The sequence below is a fragment of the Rhinolophus sinicus genome, linkage group LG01 (assembly GCF_036562045.2).
Source record: "Rhinolophus sinicus isolate RSC01 linkage group LG01, ASM3656204v1, whole genome shotgun sequence".
Classification (NCBI taxonomy): domain Eukaryota; kingdom Metazoa; phylum Chordata; class Mammalia; order Chiroptera; family Rhinolophidae; genus Rhinolophus; species Rhinolophus sinicus.
Genome location: NC_133751.1, coordinates 4,878,567 through 4,891,532, shown reverse-complemented (window position 1 = coordinate 4,891,532; position 12,966 = coordinate 4,878,567). Strand labels below are relative to the sequence as shown.

Here is a 12,966-nt window from a genome sequence, read left to right as displayed (position 1 = left end):
GACATGGCTGTAATAAATCGAAATGGCTTTTCTTCTGTCCTGTCTCTCCCCACCCTCCTTTTTTCCCTCCCTCCACCTTTCTCTCTCCCAACTCCTTGAGGCCTGGACAAAATCAAGAGGGCAAAGTGGACGCTAAGGAAGGTGGTTCCTGAAGAGCCGTGGAAAGAGCAACTGACAAGATGAGAAGTGAATTCTGCGGGTGGGGACCGGGTGGCAGTGGAGTGAATGAAGCCTTGGCACCAAGTTCCTTCAGGAGTGACCCTTCCTCAATTTGTCCTGATTTCCTTTGGGCTCTGGACTCTCGGCGGGTGGGGTCATGGAAGCGAGCCCCAGATGTCAATCTTCCAGTCTCGTCCAGCAGTAGCTGTCAATAAGTGTTTCTTGACTAAGTAAAAGGTGTCTTAGGATGGTGAGGATGGTCAACACCACTGCGGGCGGGGAGCTTATGTGCCTCTCAGGGCTGGGGGAGGCGTTAACCAGCGAGTGCTTGGATTGTGTTAGTAAGGAGGTTCGATTGACAGCAAGAAGTGTTGTAATGGGAAATACTGCGGGGGAATGCATATTCTGGTACGCAGAGAGGATGTAGGGCTATGATAGCCAGCAGTACCAGGCTGAACACTTATCATAGTTATAATATTATTAGAGTCTTATTTGGAAGCCATCATCTAACTTATGGTGTGGCAGAACTTGTGGCAGAACCCAAGACGGGGCAAGCATCACTAAAATCTTTGTTTTTCTCTTTCGACCTTCTAGGCGATATTGATGAATCAGGTCCGTCACTGCCTACCTGGGCTATAGTCCTGCTGGCAGTCTCATTTTCATTGCTTTTGATCCTGATCATTGTTCTGATTATAATATTCTGCTGCTGTTGTGTCTCCGGGAGAGAGAAGAAAGGTAAATTTTTGGTTCATATGGATTTGTATACGTTTTTGAACTTCTGGCCCAAGCAGTTGAAATTCATGAGCTCGTCAGCTCTTTCAAAAGATGCATTGGCATTCTGAGTCCTTGAAAGGAAATGTGTGAAATTTGCAGAGAGACAGAAGACTTTCTAAAGGAAAGAAGCCATTCCCTTGGGGCCTGATGCAGCCCTTCTAGAAAAGCCGGTGATGAGGTGGCACCTTTCTCATCAAACACACTGACTATTGGATTTTGGGGCTTATTTGCAAGGATATAAGGCTATTGTGATCGTCATTTAGATGCTATGTTTTGTTCTAGAATAATACCAGTCTATGTGAGCACACTAAAAGATTGGTTCCTATTTTATGGAATTCCAAATCTCCCTTTGTAGGTGAATGTTGACGTAGTGGTAGAAAGAAAAAAAACAAAAACAAGCTTCTAGTAACAAAAATAGGACAAATAAAATTAATAAGTGGGGGGTGGGAGAAGAGGGTAAGGGGGATCAAATATATGGTGATGGAAGGAGAACTGACTCTGGGTGGTGAACACACAATGGGATTTATAGATGATGTATTACAGAATTGTACACCTGAAATCTATGTAATTTTACTAACAATTGTCACTCAAATAAATTTAAAAAATAAATTTAAAAAATAATTACACATGTCTTCTGAATGAGGAATTTTGAGATACTTCAAGACATGAAAGTGGTGGCCTTGTTTGGGGGCCAGGCTCGACACTGGGATGGTCTCCTCGACAATGAGGGGGGCTTGTTATAAAGTTTGGCAGTTTGTGACTTCAGAAACCGAAGGATCTTTGGCACATGGATGGCTCCGGCCTTTCCAAGTGCTGACTATGTTTCCATCCTCATCTTTCTCTTGTAAAACCTTCACCTGCTTCTATTGGAGTATTTTCTACAGTTCAATTATTTTTCTTAAAATCAGAATTTGGATGTTAGCCTACATGCCAGTTTAATTGTGTTTTTAATTTTATTAACACTAACTGCCATTCGATGAGCACTTTGTGTGCGTGCAGCTACTGTGTTAAGTAACTCTTTTACACGAAATAGCTGTCTTAGTGAGCGATTCCATGTAATGTGCAGGGTCTGGCCTTGACTAGGCTGATGGCCTAGCCACAGCTCCTTCATGGATTGGGTTTGTGATCGGGGATCATGGAATTCGTTCTGTGATGGAACTTTATTCCCTAGGAAACAGAAAGTGAAGAGTCGTTAACTCCTGTTAGTCCAGATTTGATGGGAATTTGTGTTCACCTTGGAGTTATCCTATCTGCCACAGATGCATTACTCAAATAAAATAGACTGGATTTTAAATGAAAACGATTGGATAACTTCAATTTTAATTCAGAAGTGACTGGGATTATTCAGTGCTTCCAGACGATAATTTTCAGAGTTAGCTATTGTGGCGTAGCTGGGAAACATTCTGGTCATTTGGACTCTGTGCCCCGTAGGCTTTTGTCTGTTCTGCACTAGCCTAGTAAGAAGGTTTGCGATGTTGGTGGCCCACATCGGATGTGCAGAAGCGTGAGTCTCTGAGTCTTAGCTTCCTCGTTTACAAAATGGGAATAAGTATTATTCTATAGATTGGCTGTGAGAATTAAGTTAATTGAGATATTAAATGTTTCTGTGATCCGTCCTAGAGTTGATCATTTATTTAACTTTGAGATGGAAGACCCATGTAAGAATGAGCTGTTTTAATCCCCTGGTTTGTAACAGTCCAGGTAAGGGCTATGAACAGGGCCTGTGACAACCTACTTACAACACCCGCCCCTATAGGTGCAACTCACAATGGACACTACATATTGACATAAATGTAAATAATCCAGTGAAGACCTGGATTTCCCCATGATAATTATTTCCATGTGTAGAAATATTAAAAGTCAAGTTTTTTCAATAGTATTTTCTGGCGCTCTGCTCTGCGGTGCCTGGAGAGGGGACCGACGGAGGACCCCACTCAGCGTGGCCTGGAGGCCTTGGGATCACAGCCTCTAGAGCAGAGGGACCAAGAGCCCATATCCCACAGCCCAGCCCTTAGGGGACACCAGCGATACTCCCCTCTTACTAGTGGGGGACCAGACAGTCTCATTCCTTCAATTCAAATAAGATTGTGCTTGAGGTTCAATTTGGGGTGTGAATCAACAGATGTGATTAGAACTGAAAATAAGTGGGAACATTATCTACAAAATAAGGAACATGATGCTTTTTAGATCTCGTGCAGGTTGATGACGAGAAGACCTAGACTGGAAAGCAGAATTGCAGAGCTGGCTTTGAGACAGACAGCTATGTGTGGCTCAGTTACCCCCTCCCCTCCCCCCATTTTCAAGTTCTATATTTCCTCCAGTCTAAGATCCCACTGGTTGAAGACACAGTTACTTAATGTTAGCCTTTGGGGGTGAACACAGATGTATGAGTTGATACCATTGGTACATATTAGTTGAACATGTACCTTAGAATTAAAGTACAGTGCTTAACAGTGCAATTCCTTATATGTTAAAAATATGGTAATGCTAACACCTGCCTCTTGGATTCTTGTAACGATTAAATGAGATAATATCTGGCACAGCGCTGACATGAGGCCAGCACATGGTAAATACTGCGTGAATGACATCAGGGATGGGGACACAGAGCACCCCTTCATGGTGAATGGTGTCTTTTTAATCTTGCTAGTCAAATTCAATATTCACTAAGTACTTTTAGGTACCTACCATATTTCAGGCACCCAGGGGTTATTTATATGTATGACAGCAAATAATGAATTCCACTTTTCTTTTTCTTTTTTAAAATTTATTGGGGTGACAATTGTTAGTAAAATTACATAGATTTCAGGTGTACAATTCTGTATTATATCATCTATAAATCCCATTGTGTGTTCACCACCCAGAGTCAGTTCTCCTTCCATCACCATACATTCGATCCCCCTTACCCTCATCTCCCACCCCCCACCCCCCTTACCCTCTGGTAACCACTAAACTATTGTCTGTGTCTATGAGTTTTTGTTTCTCATTTGTTTGTCTTGTTCTTTTGTTGTTTTTGGTTTATATACCACATATCAGTGAAATCATATGGTTCTCTGCTTTTTCTGTCTGACTTATTTCGCTTAGCATTATACTCTCAAGATCCATCCATGTTGTCACAAATGGTCCTATATCATCTTTTCTTACTGCTGAATAGTAGTCCATTGTGTATATATACCACAACTTCTTTGTCCATTCATCTATCGAAGGACATTTTGGTTGTTTCCATGTCTTGGCCACCGTAAACAAAGCTGCAATGAACATTGGAACATGCGTGTCCTTATGTATAAATGTTTTCAGATTTTTTGGGTAGATACCCAGAAGAGGGATTGCTGGGTCATATGGTGATTCTATTCGTAATTCTTTGAGGAACCTCCACACTGCCTTCCATAATGGCTGCACCAGTCTGCATTCCCACCAACAGTGTATGAGGGTTCCTTTTTCTCCACAGCCTCTCCAACACTTGTTACCAGTTGTCTTGTTGATGATAGCCATTCTGACTGGGATGAGGTGATATCTCATTGTGGTTTTTATTTGCATTTCTCTGATGATTAGTGATGTTGAACATTTTTTCATATGTCTGTTTGCCATTTGTATGTCCTCTTTGGAGAAATGTCTCTTCAGGTCCTCTGCCCATTTTTCAATTGGGTTGTTTTTTTTTTTTTTTTGCTGAGTTGCATGAGTTCCTTGTATATTCTGGATATTAGCCCCTTATCCGAGGCACTGTTTACAAAAATCTTCTCCCATTCAGTTGGTTGCCTCTTTGTTTTGTCGATGGTTTCTTTGGCTGTGGAATTCCACTTTTCTTATGCTTGGGAGTCATTTGATAATTCTGTGTGGGAGAACTTGATGATACCTAATGGGTCACCAATACTCAGTAATGAATTAAAATTAGGGGATCTATAAAAATCAATGAGATTTTATTTTCGCAATAACTATCCTGACTTTGCTAATGTGATTTTATTCTTTTTTTTTTGTAGAATCTGATTATCAAAGTGAAATAAGGTAAGTTTGAAATTACATCAATTTTCTGAAAACAAAAACAAACAAATGAAAACAAACAACACCAACACACACACACACACACACACACACACACACACCCCATACACATAACTGGGATTTTAGGATTATGTTACTCAAAATTAAGTATGGAAAATGGACAACTCTAAAAACACATATGCCAATCACAAACTCATATGGCAACATGAATTGTAGAATGTAATATGTGTCTACAATTGACTTGTCTACATTTGACTTGCCCTGGCTCACTTAGGAAAATGGAGATTTTTCTACTTGGTGTCTGGTATTTGCAACTTTTTCCACAAGAGGACACTATGCACCGTGTCTATTCTCCCTCCTCCTTGGAATCAAGGCGAGGGACTCAGGGGCCATTTCAAGGATGTTGAAGAGCCAGGCAGAATTTGCTAGAATTTCTGGGGTGGTAGAAAACAGGGTGACCAGCTGGATGGCTTAAGGCACCTGAAAATGACCAGTCAGACAAATTAGGTAGCATTCACTGCTTGTACGTGTAAGAGGGGCGGGGCTGACAAATTCCTGCCATTCCCACAGGCCTCCAAAAGTAGCTGCCAGCACTTTTAAGGTTACTATGTCAAGGATTACAGTAATACAAGAACCAGCTTAAATAGCTGCAATATTTACATAATTATAAATGTACTAAGGGGAGGGAGTTTTCACTCAGCAGTGGATTTGTGGCGGAGTTATAACAAAACCACATCTAGTTGCCAGTATTTTGTTAGTTTTCATCTTTGAAGCGCTGTGATTTTAAAATACCTTTGGGCTGCATGTGGTGCGTTAAGATGAGTGCAGTCATTGTGTAACGATACTACCCGCTGTCCCTCTGAGTCCAGTGATAATGTGTTTTGAGAGAGGTGGCCGCCCTCTGAGGACACCACAGAGCAGCAGTCGGAAAACACCCTCCCTTTGAGGTGTGACTTAGGGCAAGAGGAGCGGGAGGACACCTGACCCGATAATTGTGCTGGCGTTTCTCTAGATTGCTGTCCCACCCTGAGCGGGATGGCAGCGTGGATTCTTCAGTTCACCGTTACTGTGTCACATCTTTCATTTCTATTCTTTGGGGTTTTAGGTGTTTTTAACATGTAGTGCAATGGACTCAACAGCTCTGCAGGGCAAAGTGTAGGGCATCGTAATAGTAATACCAGCAGCAATAGTGGTCACGAGAACCAGAGTGACGATAATAGCAGGCACTGAGTCCCTGACATGAGTGCCACGTGCTGGAGGTGGTGGTTTCTACACTCGGTGGAGGCTTCATCTCACTTACTTTTCTCACAATGATTTGATGAGGCTGTTTTTCCATTTTGTAGGTGAGGAAACAGGGTACAGAGGAGTTAAGCAATGTGCCCAGTATCTCCCGTCTAGAGAGGGGCTGACAGGTCAGAATGTGAACGAGGTCTCCTGCTCAGGGCCTGGGCCTCAGCCCATTGCAGCTTCTGCCCTTAGATGTGAGTGTGTTAGGCCGGGAAGGAAAGACGGGGCGACTCCCGGGGATCCCTGTACCTCTCTGCTTCCCCCTCCTCCTGGGTCAACAGTGCTAACGCCAGCTGCTCGCAGACTTCACAGACATTTTTTTTTCGTATAGGAGCAATGTTTATTGTAGAAAAAATTAAAAGTAAAGATAGGTATAAGAAATGTTTTTAAAATTACTTATAATTCTGTTGTCCAGAAGTAATGATAGTTATTTGAGTATGTGTATACTTATACGCATGTGTGTTCACATAGACACACATAGATACACACATATACATTTTGTGAAATTTGTGTTATAATAAATAGACGTTATAGTTCTTGTCCTCCCTTGACATTATTCTGAAGATGATTTCTGGTAAGAAATACTAGCCTATACCATTTGTGTTTCTTTTCCTTAATGCAGTCTCTTATTGTAATATAACAAATACAGAAAAGCACACAAATTGTAGGTGTGTAGCTTGATTAATTTTCACAAAGCTTATGTGCCTGGACCCTGACTGCCCACCTGTGGAACTAGAACACCCCAGCGCCCCAAAAAGCCCCTCAGCCCCCCATCAGATCGTTGTCCTCTTTCAAAGTTCACGTCGCTGACATCTGTCTCCACATCCCCAGAGACTGGATCCATAAACACCTTATACAAATGGAGTCATGTGGTGTACCATCACTCATGGGCTTCCTGATTCCGTCGTCAGACAGACCTTGTCTGTTGACTGTAGAACAGATAGTTTATTATTATATAAGACTACATTGGGGCATATATGCAATTTACGTTTCCATTTTACTTTAAATGGGCATTTGGATAGTTTTGAGGTTGGGGCTGTGCTGAATTCTACTGCACTGAGTATTCTGTCTTTTGGTGATGTGCACCGTGTGTTCTGTTGGGTATATATCTACTAGTGAAAGCTGACTCATGGGGTAGGTGTATGCTCCGCTTTAGACGACACTGCCACACTGTTTTCCACAGTAGGTGTACCAGCTTACACTTCTCCATCAGTGCATGAGAATTCTCATGCATGGTGATTTTTACAGGTAGCATGGAATTCCATTGTAGAGATGTATTGTCATTTATTTTACTAGTCTCCTATGGTTGGGCATTTGGGTTGTTTGTAGTTTCTGCTATTGTAGACAGCTCATGAATGAACACCCTTTCAAATAAATCTTTGCACGTACCCTTATCTCCCTATAATGAATTCTTAGTGCTCAAGCATGAATATTTAAAAATCTTTGGATATGCATTGCCAAACTTCCTGTTTCTGGGAAGCTGCACCAATTTATGCTCTATTTGGGAGGTTGTCACACTTTTTCTATAAAGGGTCAGATAGTAAATAGTTTTGGTTTTGCAGTGTCACAACTATTCACCTCTGCTTCTGTAACATGAAAGCAGCCATAGACAACATGGAAGCAGGCAGCTGTGGCTGTGTTCCAATAAACCTTTATTTATAAAAATAGACGGTGGGCTGGATTTGGCCTGTGGGCTGTACCTTACCAACCCTGCTTTATTTGGTCACTGGTCTCTGAGAGTACTGACTGGGTTGTGGAGTCCATGGATCTCTCAGGATAAAGTTCCAACTCTGCCCATAATGGGTGTGTGAGCATGCAGGCCATCTCCCCAGCCATGTGGGTGGCTGTGAGTGTCCATCCTGAGGCTTAGAATCCTCTGGAAGCCAGTGACCGAGCTGTGGCCTGTGCTAAGTTGAACGTGTAAGAATGCTCTGGGCAGAGCTATGTGGTAAACATCCATTGTCTATTAACATGTGGTTTTAAAAATGGTCTAATTCTAGGAAATCTGCAAATGTGAAGACAAACAAAGAAACTTCTGAGACAAAGTTAAAAAGCGGAAATGAAAACTGTGGATACAGTTCAGATGAGCCAAAGACCACAAGTGAGTGGACAGGTAGGGCGGTAGAAAGACCTGGAAGGGGGAATTTTGGGGAGGAGAGCTGGCTAACCAAACACCAGCTTCACAAGGCAGATGACTTAGCCATTGGTGGATCTTGTTTTGGGGGGTAACTTTTAGAAGAAGGAGAAAATCCAGAACTAGAAATATTCTAGGATTAGATTAGCAGTACAAATCTACCTATTTGTCTAAAGTTTAAAATAAACAGATGTGGAAATTTGTGTTTTTAAAAATAAATTTTTTTCATGCTTTCTCTTTCTTTAAAGCCTTCTGCCTCAACTAATGTGCATGAGGAGGCACTTTAACATATTGAGGGGAACTTCCCAGAACTTCAACTAGATTCAAGTCAGCTCAGCTCAGAAATCTGTTCCTATTCAACTTCACAGCTTGTGGGAGAATGTTGAAAGACTAAATTTTGAAAAGTCTTTTTGTATCATCTACATGTCTTATCCTGAGAGGATACAGCCCTAATGAGGGGGCCTCACTAGTAGGGCATGGTCACTAGTAAGCAGCAGGGGTAGGATTTGAACCGAGATCCTTTTGTAAGGCAGGCAGGCAGACGAGAGAGAAAGGTGTACAAATTACTCCTTAGCAGCCGGGGAGGGAGACCTGGCCCTAACTAGTTGCCTGGCAAAACAAATTTGACAGAAAGATTTTCAGTTAATCGATTCTTACTGAGAGGCGTGAAAACATGTTTTTTCCCCCCACTAAAATTAGAACTTAATTATCAGCAGCCCCATTCTTCCCATTTTGCCACGGCTGCCTCCCATGGATGTTCCAAATTGCATGCTTTGGATTTTAAAGTATCCCACAAAGCATTGACTGTTCCCTGTGATAATATGCTCTCAGCTTCTTGCAAAATTTCTTGTGAGCAAATATTTATTCATTAGTATGTTGAGTAATTAATCAAGTATTTTGAACAGAATTATGGCCCATACCACACCCCTCTGGCTCCCTTTTCCCCTCCTTGCCCTGTGTGTATTTTCGTTGGTCAGCCTTTAAAGCTGTGGCTTTATCTTGTCTCTAAATGAGACTAACATGTCAAGAAAGAAACTGATATTGAGTCAGTTTGCCATGCTTTATTTCATTAAAAAACTAAAATTCTAGAAGCATGCAACTTTAAGGGAACTTAAAAAAAACTGTTTATGATTAAGGATTATTTTATGCTAGGGGTACTACATAAAAGCAAATGTATTTCTTCATAAGTCAGAATTGGTGGACTGTGTAGCTTGGTTTATATGTCACATGTCACTCTAAAATCGTTCTTCTGTTGCAGAGGCTGCTTCTCTCCCTCCAAAATCTTATGAATCCAGTGTTCCAGAAGAACGCAGCAGTGGGCACCCTCATAAGGTGATTTAGACAATTATTCCTCTTTTTGAACTTTTTTCTGGCCATTTAAAAACCCTTGCCCTGTGGTGGGTGATTATAAAACAGTGCTTGTTTTGTGTGCGTGATGGAAGAATGTGGCCTTGGCTCATTCCCGTGTCAACTGTTGAGCCTGGAGGGAATGGGCAAAGACATGTGGTATCTCTTGCCCGTGGTAGCAGGTTTGGGGGGAAAGAGCAGAAGTTCCACTGGGACTTGTAGATCTTGAAGTATCTGTGAGATGTCCCCAGGGACGTGTCGAGAGTGTACTTGGGTGGACAAGACTAGAGTTCCCGGGTGGGGCACAAGGTGAGATGTGGCTGGTTGTTAGGCAAATTCTGACTGGTGCTGTCCTTCCAAATGACACAAAGTTAAAGAAAACAGTCAGTTAGGAACCAGGAGGACACAGCATGTTAATTTTTCTTTGGGCACAGAGCCAGCGTTGGTTGTCATACGTGAACAAATTAGAGTTTATATGCAGAAAATGCGACTCTTTATAACCCAAATCACAGTAAGCAAAATGTATAGAACCAGCACCACTTTGTGGCTTGTACAAATGCAACTTTAAATAAGAAGGACTTTTTTTGTGATTCTACGATGGTGTCCCCAGTAAGAATGGATGTTCTCCCCTTTTAGCTTCTGGAAAAGCCAGACTCATGGATTGAGTCAGATCTGATGGTCTTGGCTTTGTTGTGCCCATGGGTCACCGTTCCTACTGCAGACAGTGTACCTCCCCCATCCCTTCACTCTCTCTCTCTGTAGATACGCACTTGACTTTCCAGGCAGCTTGAGGCTGTAATATCCTCCCTGCAGCTGGGATTCAGCTCAACCCATACATCTTGCCAGCCCTGTGTACCTCCCAGGCCTTACGGGGACAGGGAGCTTTGACGATTGCTCAACCATGTATAAGGGGGACCCGAGTGATGCTATTAGTAGCAACCAACGTAGTCAGGTGGGGAGACATATGAAGGGCCTGTGGACCGAAAGCACATGGGCCTGTGTGACAAATGGTGAGTTCCTGGCATGAGTTCATCTACTTCCTCAGGCTGGGTATCAGGAAAATGGAGAGGTAGATGTCTTCCCATCAAGGCTGCTCTCTTAGGCACATGTCTTCTGATGCATGTAATCTGATGCTGGGAGGGGTGATTGTAGAGATGCAAGAGGTCCCCTTTCAAAGGGTCAGTCTCTTGACTAAGAAGTGGCTGGTGAGAGGGAGTTATCACCAGGTTGTGAAGAATGTTGCTTTTCAATGGGGGATGTGGGGCCGATGAAGGGGCCCTCCTACCCAGCGCCAAGCATGGTCACCCAAGAATACATTTACGCTCCCCATTGTTTCCGTGGTTTTTCTATGGTTACATTTTCCTGTGGCGTGTCTTTCCAGTAGATAAGCCAAAGAGCTCAGGTCTGGGGTGGGGAGGAAGGGGTAGGCAAGGAGACGACTCAGAAGGGGCTCATGTCAGACGATTCCCCTTGAAGTATAAATGAGGAAAGAGGGGAACTCTAGATGTATTTGGATGCAAGAATGGAGAATGACGTTTTGGAGCTTGGAGTAGTTGCTTCTTAAGCTTGAAGTGTTGTTTTGAAAATACACGGAGAGAGAAATTTAAGAAGTTTCTGCTACTTAAACATGTAGCCAGCTAAATAATCTATTGGTGGAAAAAGAACAGTGACACACACACCAGTGTTTCTTGAAGTGTTTGCAAGCCTCCTATGGGAGCCATGCGTCTCAGCCCCGAGAGTCGGTGTCTTCAAGGAACGAGTGGGACGCAAAGAAGATGGACTGCTTTGCTTGGGCTACAAATGGACACAGGGGTTTTAAATGGCTGGATTTTTCTACTTAGAGAGGGGGACTTAGGACAAGCACAGTTCTGAATAGGTCCATCTGTGATCATTAACCAGAGGATGACTTTGCAAGTATGAGCCCAGGCACTGTCTGCAGGTTGCCCATTTGGAGAACGTGGAAGTGAGATATACCTGGGGCTACACGTCCCATAAAACACATAAAGAAGGGAGGGACCAAGACGGACAGTAAAGGAAAGGGTCTGGCCTAGGGGGATGGTTGCTCCTTCTGTGCCCTCAGCCTGAAGAGGATATAGTCCTGCACATGGTCAACCAGCCACTTGAGAGCTGCCAGGTGGCCAAGCCCCATCTTATAGAAGCAAGTCAAGGTGACCCTTAGCAGAGAGGTTCCTTTTAGAACTTCCAAGGCCAGGTCTGCAGCTCTGGTCTGTGGCGCCACCTTCTTGCTCTGCAGGTTGATGAGGACCCTCCTCAGAACTCACTAGGTCACTGTGCAAGGCCAATGCCATCTGCGCTCGCCTTTCTCTTCCCCTCTCTCCATTCTGCAGTGAGCCTTGCTCCCTCAAGGGCCCAGGAGAGGAAGCTGAGAGCTCCTGAGAGCCCCTTCCGCTGTCCTTTCATCTTGGCCTCCTTTCCGCGTGCCTCTGTGGGACTCCAATTTGCCACTTTGTTACCTGCACGGCTGCTGTGGGGAGATTTCTATGCACATGAGCCTTGTGGGCCCAGAGAGGTGCCCTGCGGGACTCCTGCCCCAGAAGCTGGCTTGTTAGAGTTCAGGGTTGTTGATTACAGATTACATTGTTTTGCAGAAAATCTGCGCTAGGATAGGGTCCTAAAAAGCCTGTGGGTTAAAATGAGAGCTCTCAAGCTGTGGGGTCAGCCTGCAGCAAAAACCTTGCCAGTGTTCATCCCTGCGGAGCGGGTGGGTCAGACACATGTCCTGTCTGTGCAGACAAGGCGTGTGCAACAGCAACTAAAGCCCCTGCTCCAAGTTACTAGGTCTCAGAGCAGAGCCATCTTGGTTTCGTCAATAGTACAGCAACTGCTGTGTATGCGCTTGTCCTGTTTTTGAAGTGGCTTTCCCCTCTGCTTCCCCTGCTGGTGTTACCAGCCCGCAGCATTTTCAGACAGTCTTCACTAATGGGTGGCGATTGACGACCCAGAGTCAGCACCACATCACTGGGTGCTCATTCAGCAGTACTTCATTAAAGTGGAGGAAAACTTCAATACCCAGCATTATGCTGTCACCAGCAAGGCGATGCAAGGAGCGTGTGTGTGTGTAGCCAGGGTCTCTTTGCGGATAATCTTAATCCAGTCATGGCCAGAAATATTATTAGACCAGCAAAGATGACTATGCAACATAAAAATAGCATTGTGTTTTGGGTCCTTGAAGAAACGTAAATGATTTCATGTCAATTTCCATTTCCCTCCTTTGTGGTCTTGGGCAGTTTGGTTTTCTTCAAGGGTCT

The 12,966-nt window shown here is 43.6% G+C and overlaps 1 protein-coding gene across 3 annotated transcripts in view; it reads left to right on the top strand.

Moving 5' to 3' along the window:
• The window catches only part of IGSF5 (immunoglobulin superfamily member 5), a 41,238-nt gene that overhangs the window by 23,116 nt on the left and 5,156 nt on the right, over positions 1-12,966 (top strand). For all 3 annotated transcript variants that reach the window (XM_019745748.2, XM_019745747.2, XM_019745746.2), the window contains exons 5-8: positions 754-894; positions 4,908-4,932; positions 8,217-8,317; positions 9,609-9,682. In XM_019745748.2, coding sequence (XP_019601307.2) covers positions 754-894; positions 4,908-4,932; positions 8,217-8,317; positions 9,609-9,682 — 341 coding nt within the window. The remainder of the gene's footprint in view (positions 1-753; positions 895-4,907; positions 4,933-8,216; positions 8,318-9,608; positions 9,683-12,966) is intronic.